Source organism: Ceratocystis lukuohia (assembly GCF_044167205.1).
Source record: "Ceratocystis lukuohia strain C4212 chromosome Unknown Supercontig2_pilon, whole genome shotgun sequence".
Classification (NCBI taxonomy): domain Eukaryota; kingdom Fungi; phylum Ascomycota; class Sordariomycetes; order Microascales; family Ceratocystidaceae; genus Ceratocystis; species Ceratocystis lukuohia.
Genome location: NW_027263521.1, coordinates 378,507 through 403,467, shown reverse-complemented (window position 1 = coordinate 403,467; position 24,961 = coordinate 378,507). Strand labels below are relative to the sequence as shown.

Sequence of the window (24,961 nt, the reverse complement as noted above, 5' to 3'; positions counted from 1 at the left end):
GATGAACGGCCTCCATTCTGTGGCTAGCATACCCTCTAGTTGTTTTCAAGCGCCGGCCAAGCCCGTCTTTTGGTGTGGCTTTTGCAGCTAAGCACTATCGGCGAGTTTCCGCGGAGTCTTCACAACCCTAACTAAATAGGGTTTGGAACACGAGTTACACAAGCGAGAAATGCTCCGACACAAAATACTGTAGCGATGACATTTCATATTTACGTCTCATTCTAAACACCAAGATAGCTAAAGCTCATGCAAGCTATTACCTCGCCTATACATGTATCGCAAGTGAGATACGGGACACAGTCTAAACAGTCTAAACAAACAACCCAACACCTCTTCTTACCACTCCTCATACTCATCCACACCCCAGAAAACCCCACTTTCTGGGGACCTACCCAGCCCGCTCTCCGTCCAGACCAGCCCCCCGAAGTCATCGACATAGTCAGGGGCTGGGGGTGGCATAGACAACACGCGGGTAGGGCTGCGTGTGATGGGAACTTCGCGGAACCAGGAGTTAGGAACCCTCTCCTTAAGTCTACTCAGACGTGACCAGCTATAATGAGGCTTCGGCCTCAGAACCTCCTTCCAGTCAGGCTTGCACGAGGGGCCCGTGGCGATGCAAAAGTTAAAGATATCGACGACGGCAGTAGCAACCTTGGATCCGAACACCAGCCACGAGATCGTTGTGTCCCCAATCTTGGGAGTGATTGTGGCTGTGGCAACAGAGTCTATGTATGCTCTGCCCTTGACACTAAACTTTCCTGGCCCGCAGATCTCGCACTTGGTTGATATCTCTGTGTGAAACTCCAAGTTAAAGCGCGGGATCTTCCAGTCCATTTCTGCCGTCAACGATGCTGAGAGATATGCCGGCGTGACTGTAAACTTCAACTTTATCCCATGGTAGACGTGGCCTGAGGCATCGAGACTGCCTGCAACCATTGGTCGGTACACTTCGAGCATGGGCCGGTCAAAAGATGCGTGGATCCTGTCACGGAAAGGGTTTTTTTCGATGTGGCCGATGACTTTGTTTGAGTTTGGGACCGTCATGCGGGCGCCAAAGCGCACACGGCCATCTGCGGCCAGGTCGTCAATGAGGTAGCCAATGTAGTTACCAATACTGAATTCAATCGTTGCAATTGCAGGTATGTTGATTGTTTGAGTCGGGAGATCAAAGATGCTTACATCCGCAGTAGCGCCTTTATACAGATGTCCTGTAATGTAAGCCTCAATCAAGACAGTAGCTTGGACATCCTGTGTTCGAACCTTGACATCGATTCCCCTGTATTTGCCGCCACGAATACTAAAGGCCAATGCACCAGACAATGAGCAAGAGGAACACTTGATGCCCAAATCCAAGTTTTGGCTAGAAAAGCCAACCGCGTTTTCGTTCGTCAGCGAAAAAGAAACAAGTTTGGTTTTCCATGGTTGGCCATCGCGCTTCGTATTCATGTGTTGCACAGATGGGTCATCAAAATCGCTGAATCCGGAGCCCGAGTCCATAAGATACTCATAATCGTGGAAGTCGCCAAGGCTCGCGGGGTTGGCAGTGAACTTTATAGACATTGCTGTCCAGTCTGCTTGGATGTCCTCCACTAGGAAGAACCCCCACCCCACGCCCACGCTGTCGGAGGGCGTCAAGAGCATAAGGCCTGGAGTGTCCTTGGCAGCAGTCCACTTTTCATTGGCCATAGAAAAGCTTTCCACATTTGAAAAGCCAATAGAGAGCTGGTTTGAACCGTCGAAACTGATTGTCGATATCTTATGGACCACCACCTGCAGGTTGATTAACGGTGTCTGCTTGTAAAGCAATAAGTACTGTGGAGAAAAAGGATCGGGGCCATAAACTAGCGTGTCGCTGTCGTGAATCGCATAAGCGCTCTCGCCGGTCCGGTCGTGCATGCCCGACAGCTCCGGTATGGCATGCCATGATTCTTCATTTAGCTCCGAGTTGCCGGTCTGCTTTGATGTCTCGACAAGCTTGTCCCACTGTTGGTCAGTCACAGCCTGTACAGTGGCATTCGGATAGTTTGGAGCTGGGATATGAGAGCCACTGGTAGAATTTCGGTATAGCGGAGGTTTGTTAGAGCGAGAGGGAGAGGCGGTAGATTGGTTCGTTGCGGGCGGGTAGAATTTCTTGTTGTCGAGCGACTCGTGCTGGATTCCGGCGGCCACGAGAGGATTGACGGAAGTATCACTCAAGAACATTCCGACTTCAGATTTCTCGAGGTGACGGGGCGGGTAGGACCGCTTGGCCGCCTGGCCAAGCACGATAAGTCCTGTGGCTAGCAATATAAGAATGGAGACAAGGCTGATGATAATACGGGTAATGGCGATGATTTGCCGCTTGGGCGTATACTGACTGAAGAACTGGGGAAACATATTGCAGTCAAATTCCCAAGCAAGTCTAAGGCATATAGAAATGCCTGGAATGGCAAAGAATGATCAAGCAGCTTTGAAACGCGATGATGGTATAACTAAAAAAAGGCGTGGAGAGTTGGGAAATATGGGTAGGGGAAGGATATATTCTTGCTTTATATCTAACTCATGATAGGCGGTCCAAGACTAGAACTATCCACCGCCATAGCAATCGTGCCACTACCCGTAGTACTTATCAGATTGAGTTGTCTCCAAATGATAGTGTAAGGCTCCAATGTGACAAATTTCATATTGCATGTGGCCATCTCGTTAGCGTCGTCGAAACATGACGCGCTCGAATTAGCTAAACACATTCCTTTCTTAAGCTCTTTGCCAACTGATGGTTGGACGGAAAGTAGTCAAGAAATATCCGTTTCCGAGGCCTGAACATGCAGCTAACAATGGCCACTAAGGACACTCACGAGCTTGCAACAGCAAGATAAGGGTGGGATCCGCTTTGGGCGAACTTAGCACCGCTAGCATCTTTCATACTTGCCTTGGATTCGCTAAATATCTGGAACTCCGGGACCAGCAAGTCACCTGTTAACTTCATGTAGCCTCAATGACATCAAGGTCTAGCTCGTCGTTTTGTCGCTTAGCGTTACACGCTATTGTTCAATAGACTAGTCATGTCTCCGCTTCGCGTTGCACCAAGCATCTGGGTCACAAGGGGACTTGGAGACGTTTTCGGAAGAAGGTCAGCCAAATCAAATGTTCCATAACAGAAGATGTGGCTAGAAAGCAGAGCTGGCCCTCTACAATTCTAATCTCGGGGTTTCTTGAACCTGAATATGTTCAACACCTACTGGGCTCGCTGGGATCAAGCGACATCTGATTAGCTACCGAGCACAATGAATCCCCTGCAAGACTTGGTAAGGAACTTGGAACAAAAAAGCGAGTGTGCGTTTAATCAAGTCGGCCATCTGTCTCTTGAACTGGGACTTCAATATGTTTAACGTCTACGGCAGTTAACAGGATCAAACTACGCCGGGCTGGCTACCAGACAGAATTGACCCTCTGTAAGGTTTTGAGCGAGAGAAGCACGTAAGCAGTCTTGCTACTCGCCTCCGCCCTGTAGTCGCCTCAAGACGGAAGAATTTGAATGTGAATTTGAGTGTATTTAACATCTACTAGAATCACCAAGATCAACGGCGAAAAGAAAAAAAAAAAAAAAAAAAAAAAAAAACTGCGGAAACGCAACAAAGATCACGATAGTGGTCACTTTTTCAGCCTCGTCTCACAATAACTAGCCAAATAAGTGCATTAAATAATTAATTCATTTGTTTTTTTTGAGAACCCATCGCAGAATTACCCCCAAAACACGCCCTTCTACCATGGAGGACACCGACATGGTAGATCAGACGCGTCAGCCTTGCAAGGCTGCGTCTCCCCACCCACCCGACCCTCCCTCCCAGATGCCCCCCTTACGCCCCCTAACCGTCACCGCCCCCGACCACCCTCGAGAAGAACCCCCTAACGAGAAGGAAGTCCCCCTCCAGACACCAGGCTCGGTCGCTCAACAACAGAGCCCAGCCGCAACGGATGCCGCCGCAACAACTACTGGAACCACCACCACAGACCCGACCCCCACAGACAATGGGGCAAAAAAACCGAAAGGTAGCTTCAGCAAGCTGCTGGACACCGTATGGAAGGAAGCAAACAAGGAAAGAGAGGCAAAAAAAAGAGGTGCCGCGGCCCTTATGCTGGCTCTGGACAACTTCGAGGTAAACCCGGGCCTAGACAAGAACGACCAAACAGCACGCCTGGAGGTCGACTACCTCCTAAAGGAAGTCAAGGAGTTGGTCGCCAAAAGGCTCCGCCTAAACCTGGCTGGCACGACCCCCAGCCAAGCAAGGACGCAGCCCACCCACAAGGCCAAAAGTCAGCAAACTGACACACAAATGACCTGGGCCCAAAAGGCCGCCTCCGGCAAGGAAACAGCCACACCAGCGATCCCAGCCAAACCCACCGATACAGGAAAACCACAGGCAAAGCCTCTTGACACAAACGTGGGAAACCGCTACTTGGCAACGCTCTACGAGGACTCCAAGTGGAGAAAAGTGAATACCTCAGTCACGAGACAAAGACTGAACCAGGTAATCTTCAAAGGACAAGACAAGGTGGCCAAGGTAACAGAGACCAGAACAGGCCTAGCGATCACCCTGAAAGACGGCACCCTTGACAGAGAAATGAAGGAAAGGATTGGAAATTTCCTCAGCGCGGCCGAATTGGAGATGGAATCTATCTGGGAGAAATTCGTAATCCCCAATATCCCTGCCACTATCAACACAGTGGAAAACAATAAGCTGGTCTCACGTCGTACCTCGCTGGAGGATGTGAGAAAAGAGGTCCAGGAAGCTTTTGGGGGGACGGTCAAAAGTATGGTTTGGAGAGAATACGAGCGGGACCCAACGATGAAAGGCCTCAGAGTGGCAGTACACAAGCCGGAAAAGATCCCCCGCACCATGGAAATCCTAGGTCTGACCCGGGTAGTCCGTAGCTCGCACGGCACACCCCGCCCACCCCCGCAGTGCGACCGCTGTGGCCGCACTCACCAAACCAAAAACTGCAATTATCCACTGAGGTGCAAAACGTGCCGCGGGCCACACCGCTTGAGCGAACACCAAGAAAACAAAGCAACGGAAAGCAACAAGACCTCCAGTGAGCAAGGTACTCCAAGCAGGGCCCAGGCCGGGCAACCCCCCCTTGAATGAGAGGTGAACCCTATGGGCGAATCCACGGCAACGAGAAACAGCTAAAGGTGATCCAAGCAAACGTTCGACGCACGCCCAGTGCACAGAAGAGCATTTTGCAGACAGCTTACTCCAGGGGGGCGGACATAGTTCTCATCCAAGAACCACCGTGCAGGTTAGACCGAACATCACTGCACCCCCAGTTCACACTGACGGAACAAGTAACAGAGGGAGAGACAAGGAGACGGGCAATAAGCTTTGTCAGAAAAAACTCAACGTTCAACATCTTCACCTCCGGAAATATACCCACACACCCAGATATCAGCGCAGTCACAGCACAGCGAGGTGACGACGCTTTCTCGGTAATCGGGATATACAACGCCGGGGGAAGCAGTGTAAGACCAAACGAAGCTGTGGACATGCTGACAACGATAGGTACTCGGCTAGATAACACTTTAATCATGGGAGACTTCAACCTGCACCACCAGATGTGGGACGACACGATAACCCGGAACAGTTCGAAAGCAGAACAGCTGGTAGAATGGATTGAGAGAAAGAGACTAATCTGCGCTAACGACAATGGCCTCTCCACCCATGACGGAGGAGGGGTCCTAGACTTGACACTGGTCGCAGCCAACATCTGGAACAAGGTGAAGCGATACCAAATGGCAGGCGCTCTGGAGTGCGGAAGCGACCACTCCCCACAGGAGATCTCGATCATCGCATCGCACGCCAGAGGACCAACATACTCCACAAGACGCCTCAAAGACACAGACAAGGAGACATTCATCGAAGCTTGTGGGACAAAGGCAAGAGCGCTGGTAGACACCCTCCCTGAAAACTGGCAAAACCATGACAGATCACTGGAGTCGACGGCAAAGGAGATAACTCGGGTTCTGCAAGACGCCTTCGAGGCCACGACACCCCAGAAGAGAGTCACAGGCTCGGGATACAAATGGTGGAACGAGTCATGCCACGACAAGAAACGTGCCGCAACTGAAACCGGAAGGACACTGAGGTCCCTCCAGTGGATGTTGAAGGCCGGAGCCACGAACCTCGACACGGAACTCGACGTAGCCAGACTCCAGCACGCAGAAGCCAAAAAGGACCTGTCAAGGGCCATCTGGAAAGCCTCCAAGGAGTTCTACCAGAATCTGACAGCAAACATGACCTCCCAGGCCGCAGCCCACAAGGCAGCGAAGTGGCTTTCCCGCCCACAGAAAACCCGGTCCCAGGCAATAATTGTGGATAGTGTAACCCACACAGATCCACAAGACAAGATCCGAACCCTGAGAGAAGCACATCTTACAGGGAGCGGTCTCCCCGATCTCGACCGACCAGAGGTGCAGGGCGACAGGGGGGAAGCGTGGCAACCCCTCTCCAAGGCAGAAGTCGAGAGCGCCATCAGAAAGCCGCTAAACACCGCCCCCGGAAATGACGGCATCCAGAACAAACTCCTGGCGATGAGCTGGCCAGCCCTGGGAAATCTCATAACAGACCTATTCAACGGATGCCTACGTAGGGGCATCCATCCAACATGTTTCAAGGAAGCCAAACTGATCGCACTCCCAAAGCCCGGAAAAAGGGATAGATCTGACCCGAAATCATACCGACTCATCTCTCTGCTTCCGACTCTAGGCAAAGCTCTGGAAAGGGCCATAGCCAAGAGACTGACCCATGAGGCGATGCTGAAAGGACTTTTCTGCGGGAACTACGCATGCGCCCTCCCCAAAAGAGCAGCATCGGATCTAACGCTCGCCTTGGTAAACGAGATCAAGGAAAACATGGAAAGAGGAGAACTAACCTCAATCTTGTCCTTCGACATACGGGGAGCCTTCGACGGCATCCTCCCCAACAGGATGGTCAGGAGACTCCAAGGGCAAGGATGGCCAGGTCACGTTTGCAAATGGGTTCAATCCTTTTTGGAATCGAGGACCTCACAGATAACGCTGGACGACACCACAGAGCCACCAGGAAACACGAGCGGAAGCCTCCCACAAGGGTCGCCAATCTCACCAATCCTGTACATGCTATTCATGGCGCCGTTATACTACAGCTGGAGCAACTACCTGAGAGGATATATGGACGACGGGCTCTGGCTGATAAAAGGCAGAACCTGGGAGAACTGCATCAGGGACCTGAGAGTAGTCATGGAGTACACCATTGGGTGGTGCACAGACAACGGGCTTCAACTGGACCACAAGAAGTCGCAGCTGTTACACATGACAAGGAAACGCACCCAAGACAACCCAGACTTGGAACTGACTGGAGCGCCTGTGATTAAGGCCACCCCTAGAAACGGCTCACTCAAATGGCTGGGAGTCCGCTTCGACAGGAGACTCAAATTCACAGCACACGTGAACGAGATAGCGGGAAGAATGGAAAAGTCAGTAAACAGCCTCTCGATCCTCAGAGGCTGTAGACACGGCGCCCCCGTGAAACAATTAGTCCAGGTAGTCAAATCCGGAATCATGGCGACTATGACATACGCGGCAGCAACTTGGTGGAAACCAGAGCAACGCGGCAACAAAGGCAAATCGAAGAAGCTGGGAAAGCCTCTTAGAAGAGCACTCCTAGTCGCCCTCCCGGCCTACTGCACTACTCCCACGGCCCTTATACACATGGCAGCGAACTGCCCACCAGCAGAAATCACACTGGACGCATCAGTCAAGAGGGAAGCAGTCAGGTGGCACTCACTGGATACAGCACACCCACTGTATGATCTGAAGGACTGCAAACACCAGAAGGAAATACTGAGACTCCTCCCGAAGCCCCTCCCCAGGTATGGCCCACTGTGTGTCAACCCGCCCCCAACATCAGTTCCCCCAGACGGGGCAAAAACAGAAGGGCTCCAGAAGGAAGAAGCGGCAGAGAGCCACCTCGCCTGGAAAGCAAGGTGTCCGCCAACAGACATCTGGCTGTACACGGACGGCTCTAAACTGGAAAACGGCTGGACAGGAGCAGGCTGGTGGGCAGAGAGCGAGGGAAACTGCATCACCGAAGGGGGATGGTCCTGCGGGAGATGGACAGAGGTAGCAGACGCCGAAATCCGAGCGATCAAGCACGGACTAGAGAGTCTGAAACAGTGGCACCTCACGCACAGCAGGACCATCTGGATCTGCACAGACAACCAGGCAGCGACGACGCGAATGAACTCCATGCAGAGGAAAGTGGGAACATCTCAATTCGACGTCGACAGGGCCAGGCAAACAGCACAGAACCTTAGAGCGCAGCACCCCTCACTCGAGGTACACTGCATCTGGGTCCCAGGTCACAGGGGAATTGAAGGCAATGAAAAAGCTGATGCCCTTGCTAAAAGTGCTGCAGTGGAAGTCTTTGAATATACCATGTCGCTAGCGAGAGCTAAGAGATGGCTGAGAGAGGACCTCCACCAAGCACACAAAGCCTGGTTCAAGGATCAGAAAACGGTTGTACACCATGCCACCAGGAAACTCTTGGAATTCCCCCACCCAGACAAGCTGGGCGTTCCAGAAGGCCCCCGCAAGCACCAGGGAAAGATCCTGGCAGCGATATCAGGACACGGTGACTTCGCAGCATACCACCGAAGGATGAATCACCCGGACACTCGCAATCACTGCCACAGATGTGGCAGCGACAAGAAAGAAACCCACGAGTGGACCTGCCGGAAAAACTCAAAACCATGGAGCCATACCTTCGTGCAGAAGTTGCTGCTCTCTTCCAAAGGCAGAACGTCTCTGATCGGCGCGATTGCCAAACGGTCAAGCCCGACATGACAATCCAAGAAAACTAACAGCGGCGTGAACCGCCCCAACTAACTCTAAAGACACCAGGAAAAAAATCCCACTCCCGACAGAAGTCTCCCCAATGAAAAGTGCCGAGTACCTGACGTTCACCCCGGCCCGCCTCCGCTCCCCTCTGCTTCCGCTAGGTGAGATAAAGTCGGATGACGAACCCCCCCCCCTCTCCCCACCTCTGACACAGCCGTTGGTTCTCCCCATAGGGAACCACTCCCCTCGCATTCAACACCCTCTGGAAATCTATTGCTTGCACAAACCTTCACCCAATCTCGCTCTTTGCTGCTTGACTGCTTGAAAATGTGTTTGCCTCAATGCTTTCCATTTCTGCTTTTGTTCCTTTTGCTCTTATCTTTCCTTCCCGCTTTGCTCTTCACCTGTCAGGTAATCGACCCGAACAAAGATCCCTATGGCACCGCTGGTGACCGGGGTTGGAGGACGGATTGATGGCCTACACAGGCCCATATACGGCGGCCGAAAAAGCAGTCTTCTTACGGCCGAATCGAGAAGTCTGGACTCGAAAAACCTACATTTTTCTTGATCTGATCCCACGTCATAGAGATCCACGGAGCCACGACGCAGGTCAAGCTTAGATAGTTTTAGGTAGAGAATAAATACAACAACAACAACAGCCTCGTCTCAAGGACCGATGGTGTAGTTGGTTATCACGTTTGTCTAACACTCATCTCCGAATGACTGGACACAAAAGGTCGGCGGTTCAAGTCCGCCTCGGTTCATTTTTGCTGCTGCTTCCACGGAGCTCCATGTGTCGTCGCTCCCAAGGGGCACCTTCCAGTAGTTCCATGAGAACAGCGCAGTTATCCACACAGATAATTCTTTTTTGATGGGCAGTTGGCAACCAACTAACCAACTCTCCCAACTCTCCCTCTTACAACCCTCGGGGGGGTACCTTTGAGGTCTGGCGCCTCCCCTTCTTCCGGGCTGCTAGAGGACGACGCCTATGACACTGATAAGCGTCTTTCATTCTTTTCTTTTTCTTTGACTCTGTCATGGATTCTGACAATGAGCTGTGGAGCCTTGAGGCCGCTCTTGCCCAACTTTGAGGAACAACCTCGTCGTCGACTCGCCCCCTTTTTCACGACAACTTTCGCGATCGCCAACTCCTCATCGCCACAACACCACTCCAACTCAAGGAGTTCACCTTCACGCTCAGGACTGAGTATTTGAGAGTTCACACAGTCCACACCTTTTTCTTATGTTTTGTTTTTTCTCGCGCTCCTCTGTCCTCGGACAGACTGGTGACTGTGGCAGGTCACTAGAAAGGGGGCTGCCTTAGGTCACATCCACACCGCATGAGGCAGCGGCCACCAGGGCGGTGGAAGGATAGACCATGAGCCCTCGGATGCTCACACAGTATGGTTGACTTTCCCGTCGCTTGACGGGATTCCCAGACTGCACTGGAATCTGTTGTCTTGTCGCCATGATTTTCATGGTTTCAGGACACATAGCAGATTTTTCAGAGGATCGAATGTTTGTGGGGAAGTTGGGAGTCGATTCCACTTCTGGGTTTAGGGTTTGTCTGGGGTTTTTGCCGGTGGGGAAAGGGGGATGTGGAAAATGGGAAGACCAAAGGTGTTGCAGCAGCCACGCATAAAAGGACAAAACCACTGTACTCCGCCGGGGCCTACCCCCCGTGCCGACAGCCGGGGGCCTTTTAGACTAGTTTTTACACGGGGCCTCCACCAACCAAAAATATCAGGTAACCAATCCTGGAACCCGACAGGTACGCCCTCGGGCCGCGCTATACAGAGACCCTCCTGGCTATATTGCTGGACCCTAAAAAGTCATAGGAGAAGGTTGAAGTTTATGCGTTCCTGTCACTGCGGACCGCCCGGGAGGTGCTCCCGGCCGGAAGGCCGTCGTATTACGGTGAAATAGCTGTAGGTAGACGTTAAATAGTACAATCAATCAATCAATCAATCAACCAACTAACCAAATAATACTATTTAGAGCCAGACAAACAGGGCAGATTCTATTCAGACTATTGCTTTTGTTGAATATTTGCGTCCGGTGTTTCTCAGATGTAACAAAACACATAAGGGATAGATAGTATGCTGTCCCAAGGTTCAGACAGCTTAATGATTACGCCTAGCTCATATTGCATTTGTTAAACTCACACCAAGCTAGAAGGCCTTGAGAAATTATCACAAGCTCTTTAGCTATCTCGCCCGCTTGAGAGTGAAAGCTATTGGAAATTCCTATCTACACTGTAATCTGTTCCGCCCTTCAATGTAAAATGTCTAATGACGTAACGTGCATGTGCTTAAGTGCTGGCCACCTGGCGCCAGGTGTCATGTAGATGGATATCACTAGCAAAATCACAGCATCAAAAGACCCAACCAATCAAGTAAAAGGTATTTAATCCGCTTCTAGATGGTCTCATACTTCACAATTACTTCTCCTTTGATTGGACCGATTATAGCAAAAAATAATATCAAGTTCTGAATTAGAGGAACCGCTGCAAAGAAATCCAGGGAAAATAGCCTAGAAAAACATAAAAGCAAGATAGAAACAAATCAAAATCAAAAATGTTCGTCGCTTCTTTATGGACGTCGAAAACCCCTGCAAAGACAAAATCTTGTTTTCGAATGCTCAAAGTCCAGCTTGGAGCAAAAGGCCCACAGTCGCCAGGACTGCGTAGTAGTTCCACAAACCGACAGCAGGCTTGACGGATACACCGCCACTAGCAGGGTCGGAGGAGGAGGAGGGAGATGAAGAAGAGGAAGAAGAGGAAGCATTGGAAGAGTAGAAGGAAGAAGCAGCAAAGAAAGAGCTAGTACTGCTGCTTGTGCCGTTCGAGTATGCCACAGCGCCACCCGAAGACACCTGCCGGGGCTCGCCGGCCGCCTCAAACGTACCGTTGGGAAACATTCGTAGGGCCTGGGCCGAGGTGAGAATAGATGGGATGCGTGTAACATTGTGACCGAGACTGCGCAAGTACTCAATTGTGCTATTGTCATAAGAGGGCTCAAAAACCATGGTTTCGGGTGACAATTGGTCATGCATACGTGGCTGAGACAAGGCTTCCTGGCAGCTCATGTTGCGGTCGATAATGTTGATGATGTTCTGGATGGTGGTAGAGATGATGCGACTACCGCCAGCCGCACCAATGACCATATCTAGCCGGCCGTCCTTCTCGGTGATGATAGGCGACGTCGACGATTGTGGACGCTTACCGGGGCGGATAAAGTTAGACTCGCTGGGGATGAAGCCCCAGGCGTTGCTAGAGACGGGGATTGAAAAGTCGTTCATGTCATCGTTCATGATTACGCCAGTCTCTGGTACACACAACCGCGAGCCAAAGATCAGGTTGATGGTCGTGGTCAGAGAAATTGCCAGACCACTCTTGTCAGCAGTCGAAATGTGTGCGGTTCCAGGCGTGGGCAGCGATTCAATCCCATCGGGATTGTAGTATGACATGGGAAAGGTTTCATTGAGGTGAATCTGTGAACGGATTTTGCGGACAGTCTCGTCTGAGACCATGGCCTGGGTATACTCAGTCATGTTGTCAGTAAACTGCGGATCGCCCATCTTAGTGCGCATGCCATAAGCAAAACGCATGGCCTCATCCAACAGGTGGGCGCTCTGGTTTCGTTGGCTCGGGTCATCAAAGCCGCTGTAGCCATCGAGAACCTTGAGGGCATTCAGGGTCACGACGCCACCAGAAGGTGCGTGGGTTCCAGTAACTTTGTACCCTCTGTAGTCGATCTGAAAGGGCTCACCATGGACCAGGGTGTAGCTGTCCAGATCCTCCATAGTCATGATACCATTGTCAGCCTGCACAGCACGGATGGTAGACTCTGCAATCTCGCCATAGTAAAAGGCATCGACGCCATCTTTGGCAATTATTTCAAGGGTGTCGGCAAAACGCTTGCGGGTCATAATGTCACCAGCAACAACGCGAGTGCCGTTAGGGGCAAAGTCTATACCCCAGCACGGATCTTCAACAAGGAACTCAGGGTCCACAGAGTTATCCATATATCTCTGCAGGTCTCTGGACACAACAAAGCCATTCCGGGCTAGGTCAATAGAAGGGGCTAGCAGGTCAGCCCAATCCTGAGATCCGTATTTTTTGTGCAAATATTCCAAGCCACGCAATTCGCTGGGAACAGCACTATAATGAAGCGAAAAGATACATGTTAGCAAAGGTATTTATAGGGCCACGAAACCACGGTATAAAGATGCGCGTGTCCTAGTGTAAAAAAAGGAAGTGGCGTCACTTACACTGAAAGACCTCCAAACTCACTGAGTTTGACATTTTCATTGAACATATCCTGATGGGCAGCAGCAGGGGCAGTCTCTCTGAAGTCTATAGACTCATAGTTACCATCGCTAGAGCGAATCAACATGAAACCACCACCGCCAATGCCGCTATGATACATCGCCACAGTACCAATGCATATGACAGTTGCTACCATAGAATCGGCAGCGTTGCCGCCTTTTGAGATGACATCAGCGCCAATCTTGCTGCACACTTCGTTCTCCGAGGCAACAGCACCTTCGGTAGCTTCAACGGCCTGGGCAATAGTTTGCCCAGCAAGAGCAGCCGCAAGCAAAAACTTGGAAGCGGCCCGTACAGAGATACAGGCAGGCATTGCGTAGGAACAGAACCCTCGAGAACAAGAAGGAATAGGGAATAGGAAGGAATAGGAGGAAGGACACAACAAATGATGAACAAAAAACAAAAGAAGAAACAATGAAGCTAGAGAGAACAATGGTAGGTAGAGAAACAAAGAGAGAGGGAGGGATGCCGCGTTTTAAGAGAGCTGAGGCACAGGATGTGGTGAGCAGAGGGGGATGAAAAGGAAGAGTAATGTAGATAGAATGAGCGACGGTATTCTAAGGCCGGTCTAACAACAAAGCAAAGCAGGTCGCCGGTCTTTTATGTATTTGACTGCCCATATTTTTCTGCCTTCTTGTTGAATCTTCCAAACCTCCTTGCGCCAGAAAACGGGGCCCTCCACGGATCACGGGCCAGTCTCAAGAGACTAGCTCCAAAGCCTACTCTGTATCCCACTTCTCCCCCCCCCCCCCCCCCCGCTCTGTATTCCAATCCCACACATACCCTGATGCCGTGGGTTGATACTGTCAGGAGCATCTACTTGATGGGTTGCGAGCTATAGGTAAAGTCTCCTAGGTGGCCCCATCATGGGTAACTGACGAGATAATAATTCTAGGACTCTAAAAAGGCTCTTTCTAGCTTTGATATCAAACTTAATTAATATCATCCACTTATGATCCTGTATGGCGTATGTTTGCTTGTGCCGCCAATTGGCATCAACATCATGAAAAAAATAGTAGCACAGACTTGGACGACTTGGCCAGTGCTCAGCTGTCTTTTCTGCAATTTCACTGTCTTCTGTAGGAATTATCCACGGCCAGGCCGCTCAGATATATGGGTGCCTTGTTCCGGGCAGGCTGCTAAACTGTTAAAAGAGTACAGGCAAGCTATAGGACGAACAGAGATCTTTGAAGTGAAAAACGCAGCAAGTCCACACTAAGCAAGCAAGTTACATAGAAAGAGCAAAGCCAAGCCTAACGAGACGATGAGATGAGCGAAAAAGGCGCGCGCATATAACCCTCTGGATAAATTTAGCATCCCTTGTCCTGGTGGCATTGGTGCATTGTGTCTGCTTGTCGTACAGTCGTTTAATGTCGTTTGTTCTTTTTGCCGATTTAGTAAAGATTTTCAATAAGCTTTGTAAGCTCGTCTTACAATCGGGCACGAGGTACATAAACCCCCCCATTCGGTACTCTGACTCCACAGCACGAGGTACATAAACCCCCCCCCCATTTGGTACTCCGACTCCGCTTTTTGCTTACTAAACCTTTTTTTTTTAGCTTATATAAGCAAATCTTTGCTGTGGGCAGCTACTACGTGGGCATCAGGCTTTATGCACTCTGATTGGCTCTAGCTTACAGGTACAAGGCCCATAAAGGCGGTGAAGCATGTGCACTAACAGTGGGCCAAATCTCAAGGATTCTTTACAAGTAGCAACACTACATTTGCTGTGAATTTCTTCTTCTGGAAGGGCCATTTCACAGCCTTTGTCTCTATACTATTTATTTGAGCTGCCTTTATGTTCAAACATAACCACTTGATTCTCATTCTCTAAATACAATGCAATCTCCCTCTCTGTCCATTAGATCTAAAGCTTGTTATTCTTCAGTATATTTATCTATCCTTCTCTAGATGTCAGCTACACCCCTTCTTCCTATTCTGAGAGGATTATCCCCCAGCTCCCAGGTGACCTCAGCCTCTATACAGCCATTCTCTGCCTTACTCTACTGGCTGTCATGAGGTTGTTTTCCTGAGTAGGTGCAGCTACATCATAGTACTTAAGAGTAATAACATAGGATAAAGAAATCATATATCAGTGAAGTCTTCAACACAAAGAGTATCCTGTCCTTTTTACGTTTCTTTGTATAAGTATCAGCCATAGAATTGGCCAGGGGAGAGAGGTACATTGGCAGAATTCCAGAGCATAGAATGCACTAACAGACACATTTCTAGCCAATCAGAGTGCGTAAATTGATGCCCACATAAGCCCGATGCCCATGTAGAAAAAACCTGATGCCCACGTAGTAGCTGCCCACAGCAAAGATTTGCTTATATAAGCTAAAAAGGGTTTAGTAAGCAAAAAGCGGAGTCGGAGTACCAAATGGGGGGGGGGTTTATGTACCTCGTGTTGTGGAGTTGGAGTACCAAATGGGGGGGTTTATGTACCTCGTGCCTTACAATCGTACAGGTGAAGGACGCAGGAACAGATAAATTTAGGGTTATCTCACCCCGATAAGCCTTGTCAAAAGGGGAGAAAGGGACTTGGATCTGCCTTATCGTTGGCGGTCCGTTCAAATCGTTCAAAGACCACTGCCATCCACATGCATCTTTGCCACCAATTTTCGCCAAATCATTAGCCACCAATTGGTTGATGAACTTGGCTCTCGCTCGTAACTTGCTTATCTTATCGCAAGGATGAGGATCTGCCTTTCTTGTATGACATGGCAGACAGATAGCAAGGCCACAATTCGACTGACTACCACGGGCCACCGTGCAAGTCATGTCATTCACTCATCTTTCCGAGACTGCAACTCACCAGAAAGGAAAAGAAAGGGAAGGGGGGGTTCGGAGACATATAATAGAGATAACGAAACAGTAGGAGTGGATGGCGATAGACTTCCGTGCAGGAGTGTTCATGACGTATAGACAGAGACAAGAGCGCTAGGGGTAGCAAGTGGAAGAGGCTTCCACTGCTTTCGTAGTGCTAGCAGAGTTGCATCCAAGTCGCAGCTAATATAGGCAACCCAGAATAAGGAGTGAAAAGACGAAAAGGGAAAGCAAATGGAAGGAAACGAGGTTCGAAAGACCGTCCAAGACAGGATAATGCACGAGTTTGGGAGGGGAATCATGCGTGAAGGTCAATATATTCAAGATGATGGGGGGAGATAAGCGACCCAAACAGGTACAACATTTTGAAATCCAGCAAATGACAAGGCTGATAGGGAACCAAACAGGTATTCTAAATAGAACCCTGGTGGGCAGCCTTACGTCAATTTTACTCATACTTACGTACATTCCTGCCGCAATTGTCGAAAAACCATTGCAAAGGGTTTCATGCAGCCCCTCAGGGTTATCATATGGAGCTCTTCCTAAATTTCTTGGAAAGAATGGGACACTGGGACACTGGGACACTACACTCCAACTCCGCATCTCTAACTCCGCATCCCCTGCCATACAGACTAATCACGACACAAAAAGCCCTCTTGGATAAACACGAACAACAGCACCAGAAAATGTCGCATTAAAAATTAAAGGGACGGACAATCTAGCATTGAGCCTTCCCATATCTTAAATTAAGCCGCAGTAGCGGCCAGTGTCTAGCGAAGTGCGGCATAACAGGCTGGAATTTTCTCTTCGCACCCCGATAACGCAAGAACGTGAGGCCCACTATATGCCCTGCTTCCCACTTATCCCTCCATTCCAAAGGAACTAAAAGAGTCCTACCATGTTTTATACACCATCTGCCCTCGCCAGAGCCGTCATGGGGCCTTTGCTTTCAAAAGTTTATCCACCAAGGCAAAGACGGAAGTCTGGGGCAGAATGGCGTATGCCATGGCCAAAAACGAGTGCCAAGTAACTCGCTAGGACAATCAATGTAGATTGATCGGAAGACCGGCAGCTCGCATAGTGGTCATACGCAAAGAGCCACACAGGTAATTTTGTCTTGAGGGCAGGCCAGACTAAAAACCATAAAAAGTTGACAGTTAGATAACTCCCAGGGGAGCATGTGAAATAGCCATAGAGCGAAAAGCGGAAAATGAAAAAAAAGACGGCAGGGAAATAGAAATGCAAGAATCCGCCAAGCTTAGATCTCAGCCGTCCACAAGTATGGCCTCAAAGTCCGCGGAAACAAAATCGGGGCTCCGCTATAGACCCACATTATCGGCATGCAAACTAAATCGGCCTACGGCCGGCTGCCACAGCAAATGGCGCAATCCGGCAGCTGTCTGACAGCTGCTCAGCATAACTCCTCATCTCTCTCCATCCACAGCTGCCCGCCCGCTAACCCATTGGGTTAGCCCACTTTATACAGCCATCTCAGCCAACCAAGTGGCTGCATTGTAAGGACAAAACTAACTTGGCAGAAAAAAATTCCTTTAAGCTAATTTTTTCGCATTTTTTTTTCCATTGGGAAATGTTTCTCTTCTTTTTCTCTTACTCCTCTTCGGAGGCACCTCAACCAGCGCCTAATAGACTGATCTTGATTCTCCTGATTTGATTCATTACGACAATTCATCGCAATGGCTACTATTGTGCTTGGGTCGTCATTTGGCGACGAGGGCAAGGGCAAGCTTGTCGATATCCTTAGCACTGACGTGCAGCTGTGCTGCAGAGCTCAGGTATGTTTGTCATACACAATACACATACACACTCTGGCTGCCTCTCTATCTTTCACCATGTCCTTGGGCCATTTTCCCGCGCAAATCTTCTTTCCTATCTCTGCCTTCCTCTCTCCCACAAACTCTCGTTCTCCATCTCACTCTCACTCTCTGCTATCCCCTATCTGCCTGCCCTGTTCTCCGGTCTAGCCTAGCCTGGCCCGGCCTTAGGCCACCGGAATTATCGAGTTCGCCGTTGTTCGCTCGAGTGACCCCTCCCTCACCTTCCCCCTCCCCCCACTACACAAAAAGCTTATCGCAACACCAACCAAGTCCATCCATCCATCCACCCATCCATCCATCAGCCATTGCATGCTAGCTATGCGTTCCAACATCTATCCTCCTCCTCACCCTCGGAATCCTCCTACTCCTCTTTTATCTTCTCTTTTCCCTATTTCTCCAAGACTTTTTCCTGACCAACCACCACTGCTGCTAAGCCGTTATTAACATTCAACTGATACATCACAGGGCGGACACAATGGTATGCACACATAATCCATATGCGCACACTCTCCGCGCACTTCCTCCGCGCAATCGACCCCAAACCTGCCTTGACCACGTGTTGGCCAGATAGCCCTCGGCGTCTTTGTTCCATCAAATATACATCGCTTGTCTTGCTAACATTACCTCAAACAGCCGGTCACACTGTCGTTGCGAACGGCGTTAGCTACGATTTTCGTAAGTCCTCTTTTCTTAAGCCCTGAGCCTTCAGCCGTCTCTATCCACATATTCCTTTTTTTATTATCTTGCATTCGTTCAATGCCCCACCCCTCCATCCCACCTGTCTTAGAAAATTCCCGGCCTTCAAAGTTTTTCTTTTCGTGGTCCTTCCATAGGGCCAGGAGCCAGGCGAAGAGCGCTTGCCCCCAAGCCGAAACCGTGCTTGTACTTTTTTTTTCTCCTTCATTTTTACTAGGCCCTTGTCAAGCGAGCCCTGGCTAATTTTTTATCACCGCGACCTTTTGATCCGCTTAGACTTGCTTCCCTCGGGTTTGCTCAACCCTACCTGCATGAACCTGGTTGGTTCCGGTGCGGTTGTTCATGTTCCCACCTTTTTCCGGGAGCTCGCTGATCTTGAAGTCAAAGGCCTCAAGAACCCCCGCCAGCGTATTCTCCTTTCCGACCGCTGCCACATTATCACCGACCTGCACATCTGCGTCGATGGACTTGAGGAGGTTGAGCTGGGCTCTCTGAGCATCGGCACCACCAAGCGTGGTATTGGCCCGACATACAGCACCCAGTCGTCGCGCAATGGCATTACTCTTTCTGAGATGTTTGAGGAAGATGTCTTTGAGCGCAAGCTGCGTTCCATGGCTGCGGGCTTCCAGAAACGCTTTGGCGATCTGCTTAAGTATGATGTCGAGGAGGAGCTGAAGCGCTTCAAGGCGTATCGCGAGGATCTTCAGCCATTTGTTGTAGATGCTATTCCTCTCATCACTGATGCCCAGAAGAAGGGCGTCAAGATGCTGGTTGAGGGTGCCCAGGCTCTGATGCTGGACGTCAACTTTGGGACCTACCCCTACGTCACTTCTTCCAACACCTCTTTGGGTGGTATTTTCACTGGCGTAAGTCTGTTTTTCAATAAAAGCAAAAACGGCAAAAATATCCAGGCAAAAATAAAACAACAGCTGCTAACCAAAGGTTGTATAGCTCGCTCTGAACCCTCGCAAGGTTGACAATATCATTGGTGTTGTCAAGTCTTACACCACCCGTGTTGGCTCCGGCTTTATGCCTACTGAGCTCTTCGATGCTGATGGCGAGAAACTTCAGAAGGTTGGCCATGAGGTTGGTGTGTCAACTGGCCGTCCCCGTCGCTGGTATGATGTTCCCCCTCCCCTGTACTAGGTTTCCATTCTTCAAATATGCTAATTCCTTGTTTGCAGCGGCTGGCTGGATCTTGTTGTTGTCAAATACTCTAACGACATCAACCATTACACTTCTATTAACTTGACTAAGCTGGATATTCTTGACACTTTCCCCGTCATCAAGGTGAGTCAACTTATGGGCTTTCCTAGATTTCTTGTTTCTTAGCGATGCATGCATGCATATCTAACAATTCTTTTTTTTTTTTTTCAGGTTGCCGTTGCCTACAAGGACCCGCGTACTGGCGAACAGCTAGCCTCTTTCCCTGCCTCGCACTCTATCCTTGAAAAGGTCGAGGTTGTCTATAAGGAGTTCGAGGGCTGGATGTCATCTACCACCTCAATGTCCAAGTGGGAAGAGCTTCCCCCGAAGGCCCAGGAGTATGTCAACTTCATTGAGAAGTTCTGCGAGACCAAGATCGGGTACATTGGCACTGGCCCTGGCCGCGAGGACATGATCATCCGGTAAACACAACAATGGGCAGCAGCAGCAATTGGCATTCAGCATCGGTAGCAACATAAATCGCCAGCATCATTATACTTGTATGACTTGACACAATTTGGCGGCACGGCACAAGTATACGTCCAAGTTTTGCTATGAGAGTTGCCTGAGCCAGGAGGAAATGCGCTAATCTTGGAATGGTGGCCATGTGGCTTAGCTCCTTTTTCAAATCTATTGTCAGTCTTTTATGTTGCTCGCACCATTGTGTCTAATCGCGCTGCGCCCTACGTTGCAGCTAGTTTCCGAGGTTTATCCGTAGCTAGCCCTGAGCTCGTTGATAAAGAGTTAGGTCTAGCCGACAGCGGGAAGAAACATATGCCGACGAGAGTGTTTTGTCCTTTTGTTTCTCAGGCTTTTTCTTCAGTTTGGCAACTCGATGACAATAACATCTTCCGACGGTTATAGTTACTTCCCCTGCCTTCCTGGTTAGCCAATAACGAGAGACTATGCGTTACATGATATTACATTAAATATATACACACTGGAAACTTCAATCTGTCCAAGGTAAACCCCTCCATGCTCTTGAATATTAAAATAGCGCCGGCACATCGTTGCTGGGACGCCGAGAAAGCCTTGTGTATAGAAAGATTCGGTCGTCTAGGTCTCCGTTTCTCCTTGCTAGAATTAAGACCGAGGGTTAAATCCAATTTCGATACGACACACACACTAGAACACCAAGTTTGCTGGTTCGTCTGAGAAACCCTCAGATAGCCCCGCGCAATTTCTGGGAGCTCTAATATTTACTGGGGTGTGGTTAGTTGGAAGAAGGATGGAGGGAATAGTGAGGAAACAAAGGCTGGCTGGCTTGCCTACTGATCGGTCTTTGGATTTTTCATTTCCCGAGATTCCATCTCGTGATTTTCTAGTGCAAACGTACTAGATTTATAAACCCTCCGCTAAAATGCGACTGGGAAAGTCTTTAGTGCAACCTTACATCGACGATCACTGAACAGAGTGGTGATATGCAAGCCAAGCATGTATTTGAATCAAAGTGGGCTATATCAAGTCCCCATTGCCTTGTATATCACCGCACAGTCAAAGCCACAATATTTTAATTTCTTTCTATACACCCTGGATATAACTACCAAGCCCATAGAATGAATAACAGCGCAGCAAGGTCGTGTCGCAGTATGATTGCATCACATGGCTGTCTCTAACTTTGAAGGCATCGCTTCCTATCTTCCTTCGATCCAAGACTGTTGTATTTCTTGCTCTTCACTTTGTTGTGTGCTCTTAGGCTTAGCTTGGCCTGGGCGTTCTTTTGCGCTTCCTACTACTAGGATCGACACGCATGTGAGCATGTGCTATGTGTGTAAGACGAGGGACATGCGTGTGTCGATATTCCCACCTTTTACATACTCTCTACCCTCGTCTCCTCCCCCCTCCCCCTGTCCCCCCCTCCCCTGAAGTCTGGTGTGGAGCTTAATCTTCGATTTCCCCCTTCTAGAGAAATATCCCATCGACGCTAGAAGCCTTTGCCTAGGGATGATTGTACTTTCTACAAGGGCCCTCCCCCCTCGCCATTCACTTTCTACAAGGGCTCTGCTCTCCCCCTCGTCATCTTCATTAAACAATGCCGGATCGTCTTGGACTTGATTAGGTTATTCGGCTTGCGACAGAGTAGTACTGATGAACCATGCCTACAACATCAGAGTAGTAAGCCTGATCCCAATCACAATCGGAACCCGAATCAACAAACATCTTAGCTCAAGAAACTTATCATTCTCTATAGGCAGGCTATGATGTAGAAGGCAGCAATGGATAATTTCCGAGTCAGGCAGTACACTTCTAGTTAGACTGCATCCTGGAACAAAATAACCTTGCATCCAAGTCTTATGGGCAACAAAATTTGAAACGCGACGGTAATATCACACAGACGCACACTTATCCACATAACAAATAAGCCGGATGACCTATATATGCAGGATGATTGAGGATGGATGGGAATGAATGGGGCTCTGCAACCTCATTCAGGTTCAGACAGACTCATCCGTATGTGCTGCGGGGCGGAGAGTTGAACGGTACGTAGGGGGGTGTGGGGTGGGAGGGGGGGGGTGAAGGTCAAAGAAAGAAGAGGAGGAGAAGGTAATGAAGAAGGGGAAGGAGAAGGAGAAGGAGAAGAAGATACAGAAAGATGAAGAGGGGGATGGGGAAGGCAGCAGAAAGTGTCCGGTATATGAACGCCCAGTCGTCCGCCGTCTCGATGCCTTTCAATCTTTTCCCACCAGGCTCTCTTCTCTTCACAGCCTTCGCCATTGTCAAAGTCATACCAACACTCCTTTCTTTTCCAACATGACTCGTTTCTATACCATTCTGGGCTCCGCCCTTCTGCTATCCAGGGGCTCGTATGCCACGACCGGTACCATTACCAGTGCTGACTCTGTAAGTCGCCCTCTTCTCCACACCACCACCTCCGTTCACTCTCTTCCCTCTCTTCTGGCTTCACTGGCACTCCCCTTCAACCAGCACAACACTAACACCTTTTTGAAAACCTCATAGTGCACTGCTACCACTCCCAAGGCTCAAACTACTGGTTCGAGCGCTGGTGGTGACGGCAACAGCACTGACGCTTGCAGTGCCCTTGCTTCCGTTGTGCCCAACGGCGTTGTGTTACCTTCCTCCGATGCCTATGCCAAATCCGTCAACTACTGGGCTTCAGGACCCGCCAGCTCCAAGCCTGACTGCTTTGTCATACCGTCAACTGGAGCCCAAGTCGGAGAGATTGTGAAGCTGCTGATTAAGAAAAGCACGCCCTTCACCGTCAAGGGAGGTGGCCACACACCGTACGCCGGTGCGTCTAGCCGCGACGGCGGTGTTGTTATCTCCATGGAGTCCATGGCCGGCGTGGAGCTCTCGCACGATCGCTCAACTGTTGTCGTTGGCCCTGGTGCCCGCTGGATTGATGTGTCTCGATCGCTAGACCCTCATGGCCTTTCCGTTGTTGGTGGCCGCATTGGCGATGTTGGTGTTTCGGGTCTGCTGTTGGGCGGTGGCCTGTCATTCTTCTCGGGCAAGCTTGGCTTTGCCTGCGACAACGTCAAGGAGTACGAGGTCGTTCTAGCCTCAGGCCAGGTGGTGGCAGCCTCGGCCGACAGCTATCAGGACCTGTTTTGGGCCCTTCGCGGTGGCGGTGGCCAGAACTTCGGTATCGTCACCAGCTTCCGGCTGCGCACTGTCAAGACCCCGGGTCTGTGGAGCAACCGCAACTATATTGCCGGCGAACCACTGATTCAGCAGTCCATTTCTGCCTTTGCAAGCCTGCCACCGGCGCTAAAGGAAGATACTGATGCACACGCCTACTTCGCGCTAGTTGATGTGTCGGGCATGGGTACCCTTGCGTCTCCAAGCTTGTTCCACCCCGCACCCCTTCAGGACAACAAGTGGCCCGCAACATTTGCCGAATTCGAGAAGATCCCCGGACTATTCAATGAGACGGTAGCTGGCAACATTAGCACCATCATTGGCCCGACTACGCCCGCAGCCGGCTCGTTCCAGCTGTGGCAGACACTGACTGTGAAGGCCAGCAGCGCCGATGTTCTACTAGACTTTTACAAGATTTTCGTCGAGATGGTCAGCGAGACGCGCGCCCAGCTTGATGCCGCTGCCATGCCCACCATCAACTTCCACACACTGACCACCAAGACGCTCAGCTTGACCGGACAAAACGGCGGAAACCCTCTAGGCCTATCGGCAGCTAGCGGCCCCCTATGGATCATCCAGGTCAACCTGCAGTGGAACGACGCGAGCAAGACCGAGGCTGCCACAGCGATTGCGCAGAACACTCTAGCCAAGGCCCAAGATGCTGCCAAGGCTCGCGGCGTGCTCGAGCCATTTGAGTACATGAACTACGCTTACAAGACACAGGACGTCCTGGCTGGCTACGGCTCGTTTAACCAGGCCAAGCTCAAGATGATTTCTGAGAAGTATGCCTTTGGTGGCGCGATCAAGAAGCTGTGGACAGGCTACTTCCAGGTCTAAGCGTATTGGGGGGGGGGGCTGTCTTATACTTTGATATAAGACAGCGACATGTGGTTGTTCATGACGAAGTGGAATTGTACATTCGCTCCACTTTTTGTTCATTTGATGTATTTTTCATGTTTATATTTTTTCTTTTTTTTTCTTCTCTTTTTTTCTATTATTCTTTTTTCACATCTCCACCCTGTTGTATATAGAACATCATCTCATACTTGGACACATTTTAATCTACATATGATTGGCTTAATTCCACAATAACTTCGATAATCATGACAAAATTTGTGTGTTTCTGTCACGTGATCATCCGATAAGATAAGACGAAGTTATCCAACTGAATCATATCCCTTTCCCGGATGCAACTAAGTCCATGAACAAATGCAGTGCTGGCAATGCAAACGTCCAAACCTCCTCGTGGAAGGCAAAAAGGATCGCAGCCCTGATTTTCTACAGAGACATCGTCGCCTTTCCATATTTCTTGGCAAAATCAACACGTCATGGCCTCGACAAAGCGATAACCAAACAGCCTCAAAGCTGCTACTCCGTCCGTATTGGCATGCTTGAATTTTTTGGGGGGTTTTTTATTTTTGCAGACCAAAAGCCTTCCTAACAGACAGCCTTGCACTGGCTAAGACAGACAAAAAACAAACACTGTGTCCAAGGTTGAAATTGCGTAGCTCGAGGTCCAAGGCTTTCCTTCGGGATGTGGCTATGGTGGGCCAGCAGGATTGGGCTGTCAGGCGCATACTGTGTGGTCCTATGCAGATTCCAACTTCAACACCG

At 50.0% G+C, this 24,961-nt stretch overlaps 4 protein-coding genes across 4 annotated transcripts; 2 read left to right on the top strand and 2 right to left on the bottom strand.

Moving 5' to 3' along the window:
• Positions 1-336: 336 nt before the first annotated feature.
• On the bottom strand, positions 337-2,376 carry HOO65_020107 (uncharacterized protein; the record flags this gene model as incomplete). The annotated part of the gene is made up of 1 exon (XM_070999993.1): positions 337-2,376. The coding sequence occupies one exon, from the start codon at positions 2,374-2,376 to the stop codon at positions 337-339; it is 2,040 nt and encodes a 679-aa protein (XP_070860745.1).
• Positions 2,377-3,746: 1,370 nt separating this feature from the next.
• Positions 3,747-8,860, top strand: HOO65_020106 (RNA-directed DNA polymerase from mobile element jockey; the record flags this gene model as incomplete). Its single annotated transcript, XM_071006259.1, has 2 exons — positions 3,747-4,890; positions 5,424-8,860. 2 exons carry the CDS (start codon positions 3,747-3,749, stop codon positions 8,858-8,860), a joined length of 4,581 nt encoding a protein of 1,526 aa, XP_070860744.1.
• A 2,634-nt stretch (positions 8,861-11,494) lies between these two features.
• HOO65_020105 (Gamma-glutamyltranspeptidase 2 light chain) lies at positions 11,495-13,497 on the bottom strand (the record flags this gene model as incomplete). Its single annotated transcript, XM_071006582.1, has 2 exons — positions 11,495-13,016; positions 13,127-13,497. 2 exons carry the CDS (start codon positions 13,495-13,497, stop codon positions 11,495-11,497), a joined length of 1,893 nt encoding a protein of 630 aa, XP_070860743.1.
• Positions 13,498-22,498: 9,001 nt separating this feature from the next.
• Positions 22,499-24,184, top strand: HOO65_020104 (Bifunctional solanapyrone synthase; the record flags this gene model as incomplete). Its single annotated transcript, XM_071006675.1, has 2 exons — positions 22,499-22,588; positions 22,706-24,184. The coding sequence occupies 2 exons, from the start codon at positions 22,499-22,501 to the stop codon at positions 24,182-24,184; spliced, it is 1,569 nt and encodes a 522-aa protein (XP_070860742.1).
• Positions 24,185-24,961: the final 777 nt, after the last annotated feature.